Below are 21,271 nucleotides of genomic sequence, written 5' to 3'. Positions count from 1 at the left end.
TACAGTTATGAATTTGTTATTCTCAACGCAATACGTATTTTTGGGAATTCAGATTTCAGGATATTTTAAAAATTGCAGTAGGAAGCCTATCGAACATTTTGTAGGAATGTTCAAAGAATATGCACGGCTAGTTATACAAGAGCGTATTTTAATTTCAATTTCAATAACAAACAAGATAATTGGTTCAAATATGTCGCAAGACATAGCTGACCCTTTATTGAACGAATTCAATAGTCCAACGAGGTGTAACTAAACTCTTAGCATTGTATGAGCCTTGGATGAGGAACAATCAGGGCACGGAGTGGTGAGGACAATGTCACTAACACAATAACCGTTACCTCAGTTGTAATAGTTACTCGATAACCCGTGACGTAACAGTTATTTTGCCTCTTATTGTTTCCTTCTCATTTCATCGTATTTTTCTATGTTGTATGCTAGATTATGCTGAGAAACCGGGTGATGTTTGTTTGATAATTCATTAATTACCTTAGAAATAACCATTCCAATAACCTGTAAAACGAGTAGGCTATAAATTCGTGTATATTTTATAGTATTTACTCAGATGTGTAATCCTTGTATATGCGATTTATGGAATGTAATACACTTTAAAGCGAGTAGCCTATGAATAAGTGCAGATTTTATGATATTTACTAGTTGCATAGTTTATGCGATTTATGAAGTAAAATAAACTGTAAAACTTGAGGGTGTTTTCGAATTCGTTGCTCTCACATTTGTGGTGAAGTTACGAGACGTACATTACTGATTTTGCATGTAGTATACAATTCAATTCTTAAGGTAAACACATACAAACAGTTTTTAAAACATCTGAATCAAAAGTTTTCAAAACGGCAGTATTAGTCATCTGTATAACATGTAGAGAATATATTAGCCCAAAAATTACCAGAAAAGAACTAATAAAAAATATTTAATTTATTTAAATGGCATTTGTAACGAATCAACAGGTCCTCCTTAAACCATGTTGTCTGTCTGGCCGTCTGTTCCATAGCTCTTGGTCTAAAGGTCGTATACTTGGAATTAGTACATATGTTTCCAAGTATACGAAAGTATACGAAGTATAAGAAATTCATGGTCTACGGAAGGTCTCTTTGATTTTGGGATCAGAATGTGAAGTTTTAAGTTGATCGCCACGTTACAAACTCAAATTTAATGTTTTTTTTTAATATTTTGAATTCGCGTTACCAACTGAAAGTAATATTAATTAATAAATACTAGCTATGAATCTAGTTTTCTTGACACATTTTCTATGAAAGTGCAGTGTTCGTAGTTGGCCGTCCATTATTTGCATGACCAAAGCCTAACCGTGGGACACAGCGCCCATTGATGCGAGAAGTGAGGGGCGCCCTTGGTACAGCCACGGGCGTATATATATTGCTGCCGGCGCCCCAGGCAGTCGCCCGCACGCCCACGCACCGCAAACATGCTTGCTCTGGTAAGAACGCCAATAACCTTCAAATTTGGTTTTGCTTTCGTAGGCTACACGTATAAATCTCACGTCTCACACATATAGATAGGTCTATGCTAAAATATGTACGCTGCTGTATACACGTCCTGCTTGCTATACTTCATGCTATATATTACTTAATATTTAAGTTCTTCCACATATATTATTGTTGTGTTCTATATTATATTTGTTTGGTTGTTATATAAAGTTATTCAAATTTTAATTTTAGAATTTAAAAGAAAGTGTTCTACATTAGCCCTCCTTTTAGTAATTTGTAAGAGTTTAATAATTATATTTTTTAAACTTATCTACTACTTTTACTCGTATGCGTTACAATATAGTAATGGTGCAGTAATCAAGTTTTATGACATAAAGAACCAAATCTCCATTTACTAATGACAAGGAATAAAAACATGTTTTACTAACTAATTCTCTGATCCAAAAAAGTAGATCCAGTGTGAAGCTTTTTACTTGCTGGCCTCTTCAGATCTTTGGGGGGATTTGAAACCTGAAAAAAGTACAAATATTAGTATAATCAAACACTTAATGAATCTATTGGTGTTTATATTATACTAATTATACAAACAAACCTCTTTGTCTGTGAATTAGCGCATTTCACTTGAGGGTCTGAAAAAATTAATGATTGTATCTATCTGCATAGTAATGTATTAAATACTAGTTCCGGACTCAGTATTCAGTAATTTAATCCAAAGTAGTTTCCTTCTTAGAACGACACATTGTTACTAAATAATCAGACCACACAGCTCTGATTATTTTGCTTTACTTGAGAATTCCACGTAAGGAAGTCGTCAGCTGATATTATCTCATATCGTTCATAGCAAACGGGAAAGGTGCTTAGATATAAAAACCTGCTCGTTATAAATGCCATCTTTGTAGTTTTCATAACTCATTTGTTTATTTTTATTTGAAAATAAGTGGATTTTCATAGAGTAATTAAATACTATAATTCATGCACGTGAAGTAACACTTTGTTAAATTATGCACGACTATGTGATTTTCTACTATAAGGATGCTAACTTACTCGTATAATATTCAATAATGATGTTTTAGTGTATTACAAATATAATTTACTAATAATTATAAAGGAATATCCTTATGAATAACTTAATCGAAGATATGATGGATAACTTAGGCTATATGCAATTTATTCTAAAAAATACATCGACTTGAAGGTATAAACATTAATTATTGGTAGAGTAAACGCCTCTTGATAAAGACTGTTATTAAGTTAAATTTGAATTAACTTGAGTTAATATAACAGACCTACAGTACATTTATTTACATATAAGGTCATTGAGCTAGAGAAATTCGAGGATCCACACTATATGGGCTTTGGTAATATAACGATTATATTTTTACATAACGGTTCGTACATCGATTGCCTGAATGATAAATTATACACCTGAATGAGTGATTTCAAAGAAGTACTGTGTCGAATTTCAATGATTAAAAAAAATATGAATTCAATGAAATTGTACATTGGTGTTAGAAAATGTAGTGAGGATGCCGATATCCAGCACTGTATGGTTGCTTGCTGAAAGGAAGTTAACGATAACTTAAGAAAATGCAAACAGGACGTAATCGGAAATGTCAAAGTCACTTTTAATGGATTTCTGTAATCTTAAAATTAATACCAGAAATTTTACCAGCACGGTGAGACATATATACCCGAAGCAAGTAAAAATGGTAAGAATTCTGTCAGATTTAGACATTTTACCAACTCCTGATTTTGAGTATACATCTAACCATATATCCTGAACAACAGTGGTGGCCTCTGTGAGAAATCGATATTCTGTCTAGACATCCTGTCCAAGACCAGAACTTATGGGCTGAAGAAGCATCATAGTGAAATTGAATTGTCATACGTACACTTCGCGAAAGGACGATACCTCCTAATTATATTATGTAATGTATTTTTATTTAAATAAATATGTTTCAAGTACGACAATATGTCACACCAAAACGTTAAAATTGTAGTTTATTTATAAATTTTTAAACATGAGCATACCTTGATGTCGATATTGTTTAAAGTAGTGCTTAATACTTGTAACAATTAAATAAATATAAATTAAGTTTTCTTGTATAAAAAATTATGTTGGAATCACACTTTAATCAGAAGTTTATGGATATCTAACTGTCAAAATAAAACTTTAAATTGTTAGCTAATGTTCACAATGGTGGTGTGGATGTTCTGTCTGAAACAGCTGTCGACCATCCCACAAAGCCACCAAAACCACGCCATTAAAAAAACAACAACATGTTATTTATGCTGCCTTTTAATTACGGCCAACTTATAAAATGTTTTATTACATAACTTTTTTATGCTGAATGTGTCAGTTGTGTATTAAAACTATGCAGAATACTTTACTAAAAGTTACCAGAAAATCAAGCAGGCATTGGTTCATACTTAGTATGTGAACAATTCAGAACCACGAAAACGTATAATTAATTATTAAATAATCGCATTAATCGACTATAAAACAGAAAAGAATATTTTTGTATATTGCATAAATTCTTGTGCATAATTCAAGTTCAGTTGTAAATAAGTAAAAATAAGAGAACAAAGTGTTAGTTGTGCCATCGATTTGTATGCGAGGCAGTCAATATGGGTTAACACCGACAGTGCTTCCGCGATTGTTAACCAAATCGTCTTTCTGCCTTTCTACCTTGTGACATCTTACTTGGAGGACCACTCAAGGTTCTCGTCAGTTTGTGCAATTACCTTACTTTTTGACTTGATTTTAATTAAGTTTCTCTGATTGTTCGTGGACACTGTAACATATTATGATAATGGTAGCTACATTTTAAATTTGAGCATCTCGTCCCATATATGTAGAAGAATATAGCGTGGTAAATGGAAAAGTTTTTTTTTTTATTTTTCGTTTGAAATATTATATATGTCCATAAATACGTTCCTTAAAATTACCGTTTGGCCAACTTTTAGCCTTAATCGCCACATCTGTCTATTTATAACTAATTACAATGTTTTCAACTAAAATATTATTAATATTTTTCAGCTGTGCCTAAAAATATACCATACTAAAAACATTTGTTTCCATGAAATTCTTCAAGAAATATATTAATTAGAGATATATATTCACTTTTATTTAGATTGTGTCGGTGGCTGTTCAACGTGGGTGATGCTGCTGCAGAGGCACTGATTCCGCGGTACTAATAAGTTCTGGTTTACCTGCTATCAGAAAATAATTTTAAAATATTGGCTACATAATATATATGCTTTTTATAATAATTTTTTTGTACAATATTAAACCAACTTTTTTTAAACATTTAAGGAAAACCGTGCTATAGAAATTTTATTGAAGATTAGACTTACTCTTTCCCTTACACTGACCTATAGTCTATATGGGGAATTATGGAAGCGTACTGTATATGTTATTGTTTTGTGTATGAATAAATTATTTGATTTGATCAGTTTGCTAGAAGGTGAAAAAAGGTATGGATTCGAACATACTTAATAAGCTAAAAATTAAATTATTATCAAAATAAAATAAGACACATAATAAGTTTTTTCATAATCGTTTTATAAAAAGCCTTAACATTCTTTATTTAGTCATAAAAAATTGTAGCCTATTAAGTTTCATAGCAATTGTTTATATTATATGTTAGTATATATAAAAATCCATTTAAACAGGTTTTATTGTTGTATTGTATTGGCCCATAGAATGCCAACCGAAAGTAAAAAATTGGATATTAATAGAATAAAAAAGTGTTATAAAAATATGTTCGTAATTATAACTTTTAAATGTATTATAGTCGGTTTATTTGTATGGCTTATTGACAGAAATAAACAAATATAAGTAATTTATTAAATCACAATAATTATTTTTGGTGTACAGGTTAAATTTACAATATGTCGTTAAGCTTCAGTAGTTACTACATGGGTTAAGTCATTGTAATTATACCTACGATTATTTGGCGACTCTCTGAAATTAATATGAGGTGTTCGTTAATAACACTTTTACATCACTAGATAAAGTTTAATTGTGGGCTATCGTAAAATTACGTAGCATTATTTTTCATGATAATGTTTAAGTTAGTTAATGTTCATTTATAAAATACTTATATAATATTTGTAAGAATTGATTATTTCAGAGCGGGCTCGGCTTTTTATTTTTTTATATAAAATGTAAATTATTATAGTTAGAGTGTTCTTGTGATAGGTAGTTTTTGCGTTTTTATTTGATAATTTAATGTAGCACTTATTTTGCGGCAACCCTATTATAATATTTAGGTAATAATAACCAGATCACGCTAGTTCTATTTCCAGAAATTTGCAACGCGTAGTCTTCTGTAATGCTTGAATAGGTAGTTTGTCTGAACGATTGAGATATGCTATGTTTTCCACTATACTCGAATTATAGTTAAAGTATAGTGTTATTCTTTATGCAACACGTACACCGTAAAACATCATTTCTAACGTTTGTTTTGATTAAAATGTATTAAGTTATGGGCTTATTCTTGATCAAACGAGTTTATAAAATTCAATGAAGTGTGATAATGACTCGTGAATAAATAGGTTAGGATTTATTGCCTGAGTTGCGTCTAGGAAACAAAACTCTTCTTATTTTACCATTTGCGTCTCTCTTAATTTCCTAAAGGCGCTATTCCGAGAAAGATCAGATAAAAGTCTGCATCATAAGAGGAGTTTACTTACAAAATATTTTTTATACTCGATGCCTTGCCTCAAAAGTTGAAAATACAAATATGGCATCAACCCATAGCACATAGTAATGATCAGTAGTAATTCATCCCACACCTTTCTCATGAGTAAATTTGGTAGAAACTTTGTATATTAAATTAGAGGATTACTTAGGTAAACCCTTAAATAGTATCTACTTCTAGGCTTATTTCAAGTTTCAACACATTTAATATATCGCACATAAGATTTTAGATTTTATGTGATCTTCCTTAAACGTCCCTGGAAGTAAAGAGTAACAGTTGCTAAATAATAGTAACAATAGAAAGAAAACAAAAAAATGTTGTGGAATAGTTTTATGTGCAGAGATTATTGGCACTCTAAAGATAAGTAAGCGTGAATGGAGTTTGGAGTAGCACCATGCATTGGCTTTGACTTGTTGTGATTAACTTATACATGCGGGTGTTAAATAAAGGTATTATAAGCCACCGCAGTGTACTCAACAACACTCTATGTAAAGGGAATAAGAGGTTTTAAGAATCTGGGTGAGTGAGTGGCCGGATAACTATAATGCTATTGCGTAACCACCGGGTTGCAGAACAATGCCAGGAACCTCTTGACCTTGAGCTGTGTCACGCCCTGTGACAGCCGTGACACACTGAAGTCACGTGAGAGTACCATTGTTTCTCACGGTACATGGGAAGCCAGGGATATCAGTCCTGAGAACAGGTACTGATAAGAACACAAAGCGTTTTGCGGGCCGTTGGTTCTTTCACTCCTGAGAACCTGAAAGGATTTCAGCGGTTGTATTTAAAACACTGAACTATATTTAGTCTATCAACATGAACAGTAGGCCTACAATATATTCATGCTAATACAGGTAAAGGTTTTTTACTTTTAATATACATAATATAAATTTTGAATGGAAACATCAGTTTTAGGACCAATTGAGTAAAGTAGTGGTTTTTAAAGGGCGGGAAAATGCGTTAGCTGTGTTTTCTTGACAGTTCCTATCGGAGTTTACTCATGTAAAATATTTTTATTTTTTATTTTTTTACATTATAGCCTACAAGATAGATGTTTCTAAGTTCCTTGATCCGTAGTCATGGTTGTCAGGATTACAACCAAGGCTGTACAAATAAAATTCTTTTTATTGACCGCCTAGCAGTTTTATACAAACTAATGTTAATGAAATACATCCAAACGTGAACCCTCGTTAGACTTTCCGAGAACAATCTTATAATGAATAGAAATTATTAGAATACAATAATAAATTTTCCTATTTAATTTAATTATATTCTATTATGTGTACTCAAGAACAAGTCATCTGTTTCTAGTGCATGTATGTGTCGAAGAAGTTTAGCCTTTAGCTGGAGACATACCAAGGCCAACTACTAGCTAGTGACATGAGCAATGCACCTGTCACCAATGGATACTTATCATAAGTAAATAAAAACGGAAAGTTATAGGTTAAAATTAACTTGGGTTTTGCTATCAGCAATATCATTAATTGTTTAATACACTCACTGAATGTACACGATGAAACATTGCATTGCCAGTAAACTGTAAATCTTTGTAACACATTCATATCAGTTGGTTATAGATTAAATCTATAAAAACCTGGGGACAATGTATGGAAAATTGTGTATGTTTTAAATTTAAAAGGAGGAGGAATATGTTTTTTACTATTCATAATTCAACATAAAACCTATAATTGTTTAATTTTGCGTTTATAATGACATTACCTTTCTTAAGAACTGTTATGCTGTCTTACGTTAATACTAGATATAAATTCATCCAGTAACTTAATTGTTACTAAATATAAACTATATTATAATATTATTTTTGGTTTCTAGTGCATGTTATATATTATTTTGGCAAAAATTTACCTTTTAACACTACATTTGATTCTTATTTGTTCCAGATAATATTTAGTATAATTCTTGCATCGACCACAGCGTCGGTCATCCCTGCGTATGGTTATGGAACTGGATGGGGAGATTATGGAGTAAGTTTGAAATGGTTTAAACACAAAAAACTAACGATGAATTGCAATGAATAAGTCTGGTAATGTTAAGCAAGTGTTTCAGTAGTAACAAACACATTCTTAAATATACGTTTCTAAGCTAGAAAGAACTCAGATAACAATTTTAGTTTTAAATTAAAGGGCAATTATGGATGAGAAACTCTGTGCTATGGAAAAGATTTATTTAAGCATTAGTTAGTACACGTAATACAGCATTAGGAAACAGTCAGTACGAAAAAGAATAAATTTGGTACAAAAATATATTTCATAATCATTACTTCTATTTATTGAATATTAAACAAAACTTTACTTATGTTAACTAAGATCCCTGTTTTAATCGATTTATGTAAAAAGATATATACTGATTCATCAACACCATGCAAAACCTATAAAATGTAGACATGGTGTTGTAATGGAAATGTATTATATAGTTTATCTTGTGCTTTAGAGGTAATAAGGCGGCCTCAGAGCTCCGCCCCGAAGGATCCTGAATTTGGAAATACTAAGGTGCTCTATATAGGTAGCAGGCGGACAATGTGTGATGATATAAATTAGATCAGTTAGATGAATGAGCTGTTCGATGTAAACCAATCTGAACATTAAGTATACGAATACCTTTACACAAAGAAGTATCAATATATGGAAAATTCTTGATACCACGTCACACTCGATTTCTATAACAATATTTACAAAATATTCACTTAAAAATATAAGGTATACAATCAGCATACATGCTTCCAGTAGGTTTGAGAAGCGCCAATATTTTATATGAATGCTTTCATATAGATCAATAAGCATTAAATGCTGTTGGTAAGCACATCACCAAAAGAGGACTGAAACAATTAATTACATTTTGCTTGTTTTTAATACACCAAACCAGAGATAACAAAACCAAAAATTTCTAGTTTTTCAATATAAATTGTGTGTTACAAACAGCAATGACAATATTTTAACATAGCCGTAATAATTTTAAAGTTAATTTAAAAATTATTAGTATGTGCTGTAAAAGTGTTCGGTATTGAGTTGCTTTGATAATGTGGATCGAAATATTAACAGTAGGTGAAAGAATAAACAGAAGAGGCAAGTAATAAAGTATCTCAATGAGCTATTCTCTTTAAGATTACAATGTGAGAAACCAAACAAGATTATGATCCTTGGAATCGCAAAGCAATGGACCAGCCACGAAGTGCAACTTTTCCAGAAACAGGAAAGTATGGAGGATGTTAACAAGTCTGTTTTACACTAATGAGGGATTCAACACGATACTCACTAGAATAATAGAAGTCAATATTATTCTTAGACTGAACCAAGGAAATATGGAAAATTAGTGCACAGAGATCAGTGAGAAAAAAACTTGCACTGTACTAAACTGTATAAGGCTTAAAGATATTTTTACTTTCCAAGAATGAAACCTGGGGATATAAATGGGAACATTTTGGATGGCTGCAAAATAGAAGACGTTTCTTTTAGGGATTTGGTGTAATCGCAAATATTGTAGATTTTATTATTTGAATGTTCGTGCTTCCGTTACGTACTATATACGATGCAAAAATTTCGCTTACACGCTGAGATAGAAAAATAATATGTTGCTTAAATATACCTTTTCTCTTTTCAAACTTATCATCAATCTCTTTCATATTCATTCCAGTTTAATGGTTTTAAATAAACGTAAAAAACTATTAAAGTTAAAATAAATATTTGCAATAACATAAATTTCTGGTGAATAGGAACATTCAAATTCATATAATTATATATTATAATCCATAAATATTCGTTTAGCGCTTAATAGTAAGAACACTTCTTATTTCAACCCTTTTAGCAACCATTGTTAAGCACAGAGAAGAAAATATCCATATAAGAAAATTATAAGTTTTAGTAAAATTACGCTTTCAACTTTACGTCTTAACGAATATTAAGTACGCAGCGCTTGGTTAGAACAGCAATGCGGATATGAAATACGAAGTTACTATCTACTAATCTTTATAATCAATTTAAAGACTGTTATAAACCAATCTTAGTTTGTTTTGACAGAAGTAGGCTTCTCAAACTGCTTATGTATATATTTCCTTGATCAGGGCAACAAAGCAAACTCAATTTAAAAATATCTTAGACTGGAAATAAATTATAATTACCGAAAGAACAAAACACACACACACACACACACACACAATTATGGTAAAAAATTACTAAGATCCGAGAAAATTACAATGGTCATGATATTTGAAAACAATATGCCCATGTGTCACTGTTTTAACACGAAATTGGGCGCGAAACCTCGGCAACTGCTAGTAATGTTATAATATTTGTATATTGAACTAGGTTACGTTAAAAAAACTATACATATACCACTTTACTGGTACATCGTATCTATCCAACTCATGACTAGAAATTAAAAAAACTTGTTAAATAAATTAGTTCTAAGATAATTGATGTCCTGTCCCTACAGTTACGCCACGCAAGATAACATTTTAGTTAAACATTCATAACTTAGATATTCATTTTAGATATGCGTGTAATTAAGTAGGAATCAATGAAGAGGTGAAATGAAACATTATAACTCTATTGATACCGTAATGACAACCAATCTTAAAATACGAAGATCTAAAGAAATTGTTTTACACAAGACGCCATATAACCTAGTAATACTGATAAAGGATCAAGAAGCATTAGAATGGCCAAAATAACAAACGATACCTCATTTGATACATTTTCATGTTTTATGACTAGTAATAATATAAACACTGACTGTTTCAATACCAGATGTAAAGTAAGTATATACTTACATGCGAGTAACAAAGGAAATAAGTATTAATTATTTACTATATGTCATTAGATTTTAAAAATAGGTATTAAAAATTATTTATTTCTTGGAGATATGCATATATAAATTCTTAAACATTATGAAACATAAACTATTTGTAACTATGTAGTGTATGTTAATTTGTATTTATGTAAACTATTAAGCGTATTTAATACAGTAAGAACCAAGTAGGCTAATGTGACAAAATATTCTTGCATAGCACCACCACCATCATCACGTTCCTGTGGCCACCTCGTACAGTAGCGTGTGGAAGGTGGACCACAGCGTGCCTGTGGTAGTCAAGCCGGTGGTAGCTCCAGTTGTCAAGACCTACCCGAGCTACGGGTTTGCTGCCTGGGATCACGACCTCCTTCATCATCACCATCACGACCACCTTCCTTACGGGTACGGGCATGATCACCTTCATCACCATCTCGACCACTACGGTCACTACTGATGCCAAAGAACTGAATACCAAATAAGAGTTACCATTGTGTGTTCGTAATGATTTTCAAAATAAATTATTTGATAATAAGTGATAAAGTACAAGTTGATCTTCCCAAGCACTCTAGTTTTGGATTCAGAGGAAGAGATCTCTTAACTTAAGCCCTGGTATACACTGTGCTCGTGGATTCCATAATGGGTCTTTGGACACATTGACCAGTATCAACACCTGGGTATTTTTGTAATATGCAATTGTTAGTGCATGACCCCCTCCATAGCACTACACAGTTCCACGCCTGATAACCCGTAACGTCCTAAAGAAGTTGCCTGGATGATTACTTCCTTTGGAGCTACAGTTTTGCTGCAACAGTGCTGCAAGCTTAGGTTTCAAACAGGTTAGTTTGGGGGTAGACTGGAAACCCTAACAACAGCACCAACAGTTTGGGTGCCCAAACCACGTGAAGAACGCAACTACCTATTTTGGCGAAAATATATTCGTTTTGGCACAGACCGACTCCGTGACTACCTACCTCACACCACAGGTCTTTATATAACACCTGTCGTTAGGAAGCCTGCCAAACAGTATGTAAATAGATGTAAGTGGTGTTACCGTGTGTAATAAATTGCTTTCATTTCCATAGTTGCAGACAAATTACAAAATAACATGAAATAAAATACGATGCTAACAAAAGTGTTTTTATTAAATTGAAAGTTTATCTCAATCATCCGCATGTGTGATTTACAATTGGCTATGGTGTAGAAACCACAACATAGAAAGTAACAAATTAAATTAACTAAGACCATAATTATCGTCGTTATTTGGCTTAAACCAATATCATCCCCATTCGATGATTGCAGAATATTATTTTAATCCATATATATATAATGGATGAATGTAAACAGAAGTCATTTGACAGGTATTTGGTCTTCCGATCATATGTTAGTTTGGTTATTTAAACACATATGTGAAAGAAACGGCCAAATACAAAATAATTGAATCGTAAAAAAGTGAGGGCTCTGTGGTGTAATGGTAGCACATTCACCCGGCAAGTGAGAGATCCGGGTTCGAGTCCCGGCGGAGCAAGTACTTTTTGCGATTCAATGTTTATTGATATAAATTAAATTCGGCTATTGCCATTTATACAAATTTAATGAATGTAAACAGAAGTCATTTGACAGGTATTTTGTCTTCCGATCATATGTTAGTTTGGTTATTTAAACACATATGTGAAAGAAACGGCCAAATACAAAATAATTGAATCGTAAAAAGTGAGGGCTCTGTGGTGTAATGGTAGCACATTCACCCGGCAAGTGAGAGATCCGGGTTCGAGTCCCGGCGGAGCAAGTACTTTTTGCGATTCAATGTTTATTGAAATAATTATATATATATATATATATATATATATATATATATATATTATATATATATATATTATATATATATAGTGATATGCTATGGGGCTTAACTTGGTACAAAGGCAGTACTTGCATATAGCATGGATAATCTTAACCAATGAAAAGTTTCAAGATGGTGGTAATTCGCATTTGAGAAAACATTTTAAATCTACTATTTCACAACATAGACCCATACAAATACAATTTATAAATATACTACGTAATTAAGAAGAACTTTTATATTTCGCTTTTACGATATTTCTCAAGGTTTTGAGATGGCGGCCATCCGAAGTTGGAAAAAGGAGTAGTTATATTTTTAGACTTTTCAAGTCTCTTACAATAATATTTGTTACAGCGAGTATTTTGATATCAGATGTGATTTACAGATAAACGGAGTACAAAATTTTAAGTAGTTTACTGCAGGAATAAATTGTAAAAACGACAACTTACGGTAGGTCTTAATCGATTTAGACCAAATTCCTTGCCTAAGCAATCAGCCGAGCAATCTTCAATTACTATCTATTTAGATAGTAATTGAAGATTGCTCGGCTGAGTTTGTAAGCCAGTCTTAAGCAATGAAAACTTGATGGTGGCTATGTATATTCCAGCAAAAAATAAAACAACTAATTCCCAACATATTCCCAGTCGCAGATTTTATCTCCAATATTTCACGATATAAATCAAAACTGACGATTTTCTTAATATTGTCAAGTGATTCAAAGCAGCATTTATTACTACTTGTTTTCATATTTAAATAGTTGCTGTTTAAAGTTATAGAAGTATACAATTAAACCGTTGTAAGTGAATATGTGGACAAACATAATTTATTGTTACTAAATTGTAACTAAATCATAAAATTGTAATTGTGTGATTAAAAATTTGTGTTAAAATGTGTCAGGTCTCTTTGGAATTCCCTATATTTAAGTTTATCGTTGTAGTGGCGTAATAATATGCAATACAAAATCGTTAGAATTGATTTTAAAATCATCATATCCATACTATTTTACCAACTTGGAAGGATACTCTGGTATCTTTCACTAGAGTGTTAAGATTTCACAATATATTCACACAATTTGCATGAACGTAAGTACATTCACACCGTATTTCGTAATAACTCTCACGTGTATCACACAATAGAAAGATTAATTACTAATTAAAATTCTGATGGCTAGAATTCAGGTTACGAAGGCACATTTCACATAATATTATACCTGGTTCTCACTTTTACAGAACAATTAATAATACGTAATAAACTCAGAACTCAGAAGGAAGATAGGTATCCCCTCCTATTATGTTCTCTTTGTCAAACTTTGGAAGTCGTTTGGAATGGTATACTAAACAGTAAAATCTTCCATTACATTACCAGTTACTGCATTTGGAGTGGCATCACAGGCATTACTCAAATGAGTCTAGTTTTCCATTAGTAAGCAGTGACTTTCTTGGCTTTTTCTAGTGGCATCCCGAGCATTGCCAAAAGGAATCGCATTTCTATTAATAAGCCATTGGCTTCGTAGGCCTTTGAAGTTTAATTGCGGGGGTTAACCAAACGAGCCACATTTTTCATAGGTAAGGCAGTGACTTTGAAGGCCTTTTAGAGTCGCATACCAAGCTTTATTAAGTCAAGTCGCATTATTAATTATTGATAAATTAACTGCGTTAGATTTGTAAGTATTTAAAAGTGGCATCCTGACCATTACCAAGACGATACGTGTTATTTATTTGTATATCTATAACTTAGTAGGCTTTTTGAAGTCCAATACCATGCTTTAACAACATGAGCCACATGCTTTACTGTTAGAAATGCAGTGAATTTATAGGCAGGCAATTTTTTGTGGTATCTCACTCAATGAAAAGATTAACGTTCTCTCATTTAGTATACAATTGTCTTCGTAAGCCTTACTCTAGCATTACCGAGATAAGCTGAAGTTTCTATTAGCGAACCAGTGACTTCTTAGGTCTTTTCGATTGTCAAACTTAGCACATTATCAACAAGACCTGCATTTTCAAAAGTAAGCCCGTGATTCCGTAGGATTTATACGCTTTACGCAGTTTATATTTCTGAGCCACTGACTAATGGCAGACCTTTTGGAATGGCATCCCCAACATGATGAGTCTCATTTTCCATTAGTAAACAAATGACTTCGTAAACAATTTCGTAATAGCATCTTGAGCATTATTAAGATGAGCAGTGTTTTTGTTTAGTAAGTAAGTGTGTTCGTAGGCTTTTTTGAGTGCCACCACATGTTTTGATTAGTGCCACCAGCAAAATCCACCGCTCTTTTTATTAGTAAGCAAGTGACTTCATAACCAGGACTTTTTGAGTGGCATTACAAATAATCAAAAGATGAGTCATTCCCTTTAGTAGACAAGTGACTTCGTAAGCGTTTTGGGATGGCATCCAGATCACTACAAATATGGGCTGCATGTTTCATTAGTAAGCCAGTGACTTCGTAGGAAATGTGAAATGGCATCGCAGACAGTTAAAAGATATCTAGTTTTTCATTAGTAAACCAGTGACTTCGTAAATCCTTTGGAGTGCCACCCTGGGTGTTGCCAATATGATCCTCTTTCCTATAATAATCAAGTAAATTCGGAAGTCTTTTAGAGTGGCATCTTAAAATGAATAAGATATATTCTTTGTGACACTGAAAGGTACAAATTGATGCTTAATAAAACGAATGCCAGAAACAGGAAACGTTTATAGTCTAGTTGTTGAAATATCGGAAATTGCAGTTAATGTGTCCTTGAATCACGTTATAGAAATAAAGCTCTGTTGGTAGTACCAAACAGACTTCAAATATCTATATATAAATACTGAGATTTAAAAAATCAAAGATCTTATATTACTTACAATACGGTATTTTAGTTTAATGTATTAACAGAAAGCTGGGTAGGCTGCAGTAATTATTATAACGTTTTATAAACATTACATTTTTGTGATAACATAAGTTTGATGTACTTGCTTTGCCCAATCAGCGAAAGTGGCTTATAAGCTTATTACTCCATTAGTTAATTAGTACAAACATATTTACTAACAATATTGAAAAATACAACAAATTATTACGTTTAATTACTTAATTGTCGAATACGTGTTTAAGTGTCCATCTGTTTCCTGTCTTTGTATTTACTTGCTGCTCAATTTATGGTACAAAAAATTTATAATGGTAAAGAATTGTTCAGTATTAGCAAACTGTCACGTTAGTCGTATTAGGTATGTAGGATGCGGTACACTATTAGAAACCCGTCACTTTAGTCGTATTAGGTATGTAGGATGCGGTACACTATTAGAAAACCCGTCACTTTAGTCGTATTAGGTATGTAGGATGCGGTACACTATTAGAAACCCGTCACGTTAGTCGTATTAGGTATGTAGGATGCGGTACACTATTAGAAACCCGTCACTTTAGTCGTATTAGGTATGTAGGATGCGGTACACTATTAGAAACCCGTCACGTTAGTCGTATTAGGTATGGAGGATGCGGTACACTATTAGAAACCCGTCACTTTAGTCGTATTAGGTATGTAGGATGCGGTACACTATTAGAAACCGTCACGTTAGTCGTATTAGGTATGGAGGATGCGGTACACTATTAGAAACCCGTCACTTTAGTCGTATTAGGTATGTAGGATGCGGTACAGTATAAGCAAACTAAAGCTATTTTTTATTTATTGGTATTACAAAAAGGTACAAAAATGGTAAAAGAATTTAATGATACATTAAAATTAAAATAATAATTACTGGGAACATGTGGACACACGTGTATAGATAGCGAGCGAGACGAAATACACACCAGATAGGAGTGGGAGTGCCGCAGATTCCCGTGGTGGCCACCTCGCGCGCCATCAGACAGTCCATTGAACAGCGCTTGCTGATGGCTACATCTGTGCTAATATCTGCTTGATTGTATCTTTATTTCAGAACGATTTACCAAACAGGTTGCAGTTTCACATTTATAACATTTCAATCTGCAAATTTATGTTTATAGTTTTTTAGAGAATGTATGATCCTATTTATGAAGTGTAGAAAATATACTTAATTTAAACTATTTTAATAATTGTAATTTAGTGTGATTTAAATTACGGTTCCGAAATAGTGCTTGCCTAAATAAACATTTAGCAAATTAAATGTCATAAATATGTTGAAAATTAGCCTACAGTAAGGCAGATTCAAAATCTCTGAATTTGCATTCACCAGAGTACTGCCTATGCGGGTAATTGTGATTCGTGCATTACGAGCCGATATGTTATCTCGGTACTATGGGAGAGTGCGCCATCCGTGTTCGTGGTACAGGAGGTGGCAATGTTTTCCTGCGCGTGTACCACGGACACCATGTGTATAATATCAATGACATATTTAATTTTACTGCCGAACATAAAATATTAATGTACTGTTAATTTCTTGGCCCGAAATTCAAAGAACCATTATGCTGCAAATTATTCATTCTATTTAATTTCCATACCAGTTTTGTAATTGATTTATCCAATGTCAAGACGTATAAAGGAGTTATATAGAAAACCGTTTAGCTCTGCAGCTACACAGCCTCAGCTCCACAAACGTTTAAGATTATGTTCAGTTATTGTTTGTTCCACAAATAAATCCATTCAACCCTAATTTGTTTAGTCGTTGTATGTATGTAACGGTTGTGATTGAAGGGCTTTGCTCTCTTCTCTCAAAGAGCACTGACAAGTTATCCGTGGTTAACACTGATTGTATAAACTTTGCGGCACATTTAGTCTGATTGCAGTAACAATAAAATCTACCGTGCCGTTAACTTGGAGAACATTAATATTTATTTTGGTTGGAATCCTTCATTATAAGACGTCTAAAGTAATTGCTTATAAAATGGTGTTAACTCCTTGCCTCAAAAAATCACACTCAGAGTTAAAATATACCTGTAGAACGTATATTAAAATTTTGGTTAAAACAATCCAAACTCAAGATGTCTGTAATATACATTTCCGTGCACAACATACACATATATAACAAAATGTAGATTAGGTATCGCAAAATTATCATACGGAATCTATATTATATTTTTGTAATTTCAGTATATAATTTGTTATAGATATTTAGGTGTCATATCTAAAAATTAAAGAGTATAATCTCAATTCAAAATTAATTTAAAAATGAAAGTTGAAAAACTATGGCAATCTTCAATAAACAGAACTAAGTTTGTTTTTATATCTATATGGACAACATTTGGACTCCTTTCTAGGAAATAGAAGTGAACCTTTTAGTCACTCTTACAACTTTGCTCATTTCCCCAAAATTGGATTTGTGAGGGGAGGGTGGCTCAAAATTTTTTTAAAATAAATACCTATGTGGCACTTCATTAATTAATGGTCTTAAAAAAGAAGAAAAATGGAAACTAGAGCAGCTCATTGTAATTAATTAAGTTAAAAGCATGGATGAATCCTGCTCAACTTTCAATGAACAAAAATAGAAAAATGAAACTCAGGACACCCTTCTAGGAAACAAAAGCATACCATTTCACCGAAATTGGGTTTTTTTGGGGGGGACACTTAAAAATGTTGAAATATAAAGTTACAATAGCGCTAGTAATTACAATTACGTTAAGCAACAAAACGGCTAAAACTTACTACCTTGTGTTTCTTTATATCAGGCTTTTATATCTGCTGTCCCAGGACAGTTGACAATGTCCAACCCAGTTTACGGACTTGAAACGGCTCGCAGTATATATTCACGTGGATTTTTTAAATTTCCGCTTCTATTCTGTCCCATAGGTCATTAAGGCACTGGGGTTCACGTACAGTATCAAAAAAACACGTCTTAACTTTGTTCATTTCAACCAGAAACTGAATATATACTGGAATTCCACAAAACTGATAAGGATTCAACAGGATAAGGAAGGCCTGTCCTGCAACATGTAATTACTTGAGTTTGTAAGAAAATTGGTTGTCTATTAAAGTCAGGAAAGGGAAATCTACCGAAGACGCGCTAATAAACTTCACTAATAAGATCTATTTAAATTTAAACGAAAGCAATAAAATTACAGGAATATTAATTGATTTTCGTAAAGCTTTCGACTTAGTTAACCACAGAACTGTACTAAGTAAACTAGAATCGATAGGAATCAGAGGAATAGCTTTACATTGGTTTACGAGCTATTTAACAGGCAGAAACCAGCAGGTAAACATTGAGAGCTATCTTAGTTCCCCTCTAACCATAAATTCAGACGTCCCTCAAGGTTCAATTTTATCGTCAACTTTGTTTCTTACTTTTATTAACGACCTACAGACTTTTTGTGATAAAATTAGTGCATTTGCAGATGACATTGCGATTTTTTTATGCGGAAAAAGAAATCGGAATTCTGCATCAAATGATTACAACTGATATATCCTTTGTATATAGTACACAAACTATTCTATGTAACTGCCAAGCTATAGAACAGGTTAGTCGTTTTAAATATTTAGGAATCAATATTGATGAAAAATTGAATTGGGGAAAACATATTCAGGAGCTGAACAGCAAAATACTACGAGCTACAGTAAGAAAATTCTACTTTTTAAAACAATTCTATGATACATTTTTATTGCGAAACCTCTACTATTCTTTAGTCCAGTCAAGACTTCAGTTTGGAGATTAATCAGTTGGGGAGGTGCGTAAAAAATTCCAATAGATAATCTTAAAAAGCAAAACAATATATAGTGCGCATAATGCTAAGAAAACAACTCAGAGATAGCTCGTTCCTCCTATTGCAACAAATTAGAGCTCTGCATTTTCAACATTTATACGTGTACAAAGTACTGAAACTATTCTTATAGAAGAAGTGGAAATGAAGGTACAACCTACCTTGTATATGGAACAAGAAACGTAAATATAAGAATTTGTAGAGTACCAAAAGTAGAAAAAAGAAATATTTAGTCTCTGCTTTCAATACATAAGTCAAAAATCCTTTAATAAATTACCTATTAATATTAGATTAATAGATGAATTAAACCTTTCCAGCAATAGTGTATTTGATTGGTTAATTGAGATAAATGACGTTAGATTTTTTAATAGACTCATTAGCTAAAGTTAAAAGTTACTGTGTATTTTACATACAAAATTAATTTGGTTTCATATAGCACTTGTATTTAAATGGTTGTTGTATATATGTATAATGTACTGTGTGTGTTATTGAATGCATGTACATTCATTGTGTAATAATGCTGTGTTTTTTTATTTATTTGTTGCTGTTTTTTAATTCGAATTATATAAAGAGGATACTATTTTTTATTTACTTTTTACTGTTAATATTAGATAATTTATATCCTAACATTATATGGAAAAGTAATTGGAATTTTTTTATATTGGTAATATTTTTTTGTGTTCTTACTTTTAGTTCATTTGTAGTTTCAGGCACCTCGAAGAGTGGCCAGCATGTAATATAATGTAACTGAACTCAAAAAGTACTGTATTAAGTTTATTTTATTTTGGTAAACCTAATCACACTACTGGACATGTGATTAGGCTATTCCTAAGATTTTATTTTTGTAATGATTTTGTATTTATTTGAAGGAATAAATCATTATTCATCATTTCATTATCCATTCAAAAGTTATTTACCTTCTGAATGTGGATGTTCTTGTCTCGTCTCAATTATTTTTAATTAATTTCAATGAGCTGCCATTTCGTACTGGGTAAAGAATTAAAAGCTCTAGTTTCCACTGCTCTTCTTTTACCAAGACCTTTCAAATGAGGTGTCACAGGGTCTTTACATTTAAACATTTTGACCCCCCAAATCCCATTTTGGGGAAATGGGTAAAGCAGTGACTAAAATTTTCATTTCTATTTTCTAGATAGATGTCCCTAGTTCCCTCCCTCTATCTTTATCAACCGAAAGCTAAACAGAGTTTATCCATACTTTTAATTTGCGATGTATGTATAGAAGTATATTTAGGTTATTTATTATAATTTCTATTATATATTGGTATGTAGAAACGTTTGTGCTTGAAAGGAAAACCAGTTCTGGATTTAGTAGAAATGTTGGAGTTTCCCAGGTCTAAGAAAAGGTTAACATCGCTCGATTACGAACAAGTGCACTAGAATCGTCTACTTTAACAACATTTTTTCTTTTGTAGTTCTTGAAATTCTTAGACTATTATTTTTTTAATTTATTTAACTTACTGAGGTGAACAATACTGAGTGCGTAGTAATCTTAGCATTTAGCATTTCATGAATGAAAACGCTTATGATGTAGTATATAACTAATTAAAGCATATATTTATTTCCCAACAAGAGTACAAAATAAATTGCAATAAACTGTATATGTTTTAATAAGGGTTGAGTTCAACCTAAATGACACCGAAAATATGAAGAATGTTATTTAAATATCAAACCTAGAAGTAAAACTCTTATGTATTAAAATACCGTAGGTAAACATAGGCTACGGGAAAATTCCTTGCAAAGGTACACTTCCTGCATGCAGACTCGGGTTGTTTTCTGTCTTAGAAAAGCCTTAC

General features: G+C 32.3%; 1 protein-coding gene across 1 annotated transcript; it reads left to right on the top strand.

The window, feature by feature from the left end:
* Positions 1-1,403: 1,403 nt before the first annotated feature.
* LOC124356277 (uncharacterized protein DDB_G0272718-like) lies at positions 1,404-11,505 on the top strand. The gene is made up of 3 exons (XM_046807461.1): positions 1,404-1,450; positions 8,065-8,148; positions 11,187-11,505. Exons 1-3 carry the CDS (start codon positions 1,439-1,441, stop codon positions 11,421-11,423), a joined length of 333 nt encoding a protein of 110 aa, XP_046663417.1. The 5' UTR covers positions 1,404-1,438; the 3' UTR covers positions 11,424-11,505.
* The last annotated feature ends 9,766 nt before the right edge of the window (positions 11,506-21,271 follow it).

Source organism: Homalodisca vitripennis, chromosome 2, assembly GCF_021130785.1.
Source record: "Homalodisca vitripennis isolate AUS2020 chromosome 2, UT_GWSS_2.1, whole genome shotgun sequence".
NCBI lineage: Eukaryota > Metazoa > Arthropoda > Insecta > Hemiptera > Cicadellidae > Homalodisca > Homalodisca vitripennis.
Note: the sequence above shows the minus strand (reverse complement) of the source record. Positions and strands in the feature narration are given on the sequence as shown.

What these genes read in the sequence shown, in the direction of transcription:
- LOC124356277 (XM_046807461.1), top strand. An exon ending in CTGGATGGGGAGATTATGGA is followed by an intron (nt 8,149 to 11,186) that starts GTAAGTTTGAAA and finishes ATTCTTGCATAG; the next exon opens with CACCACCACCATCATCACGT.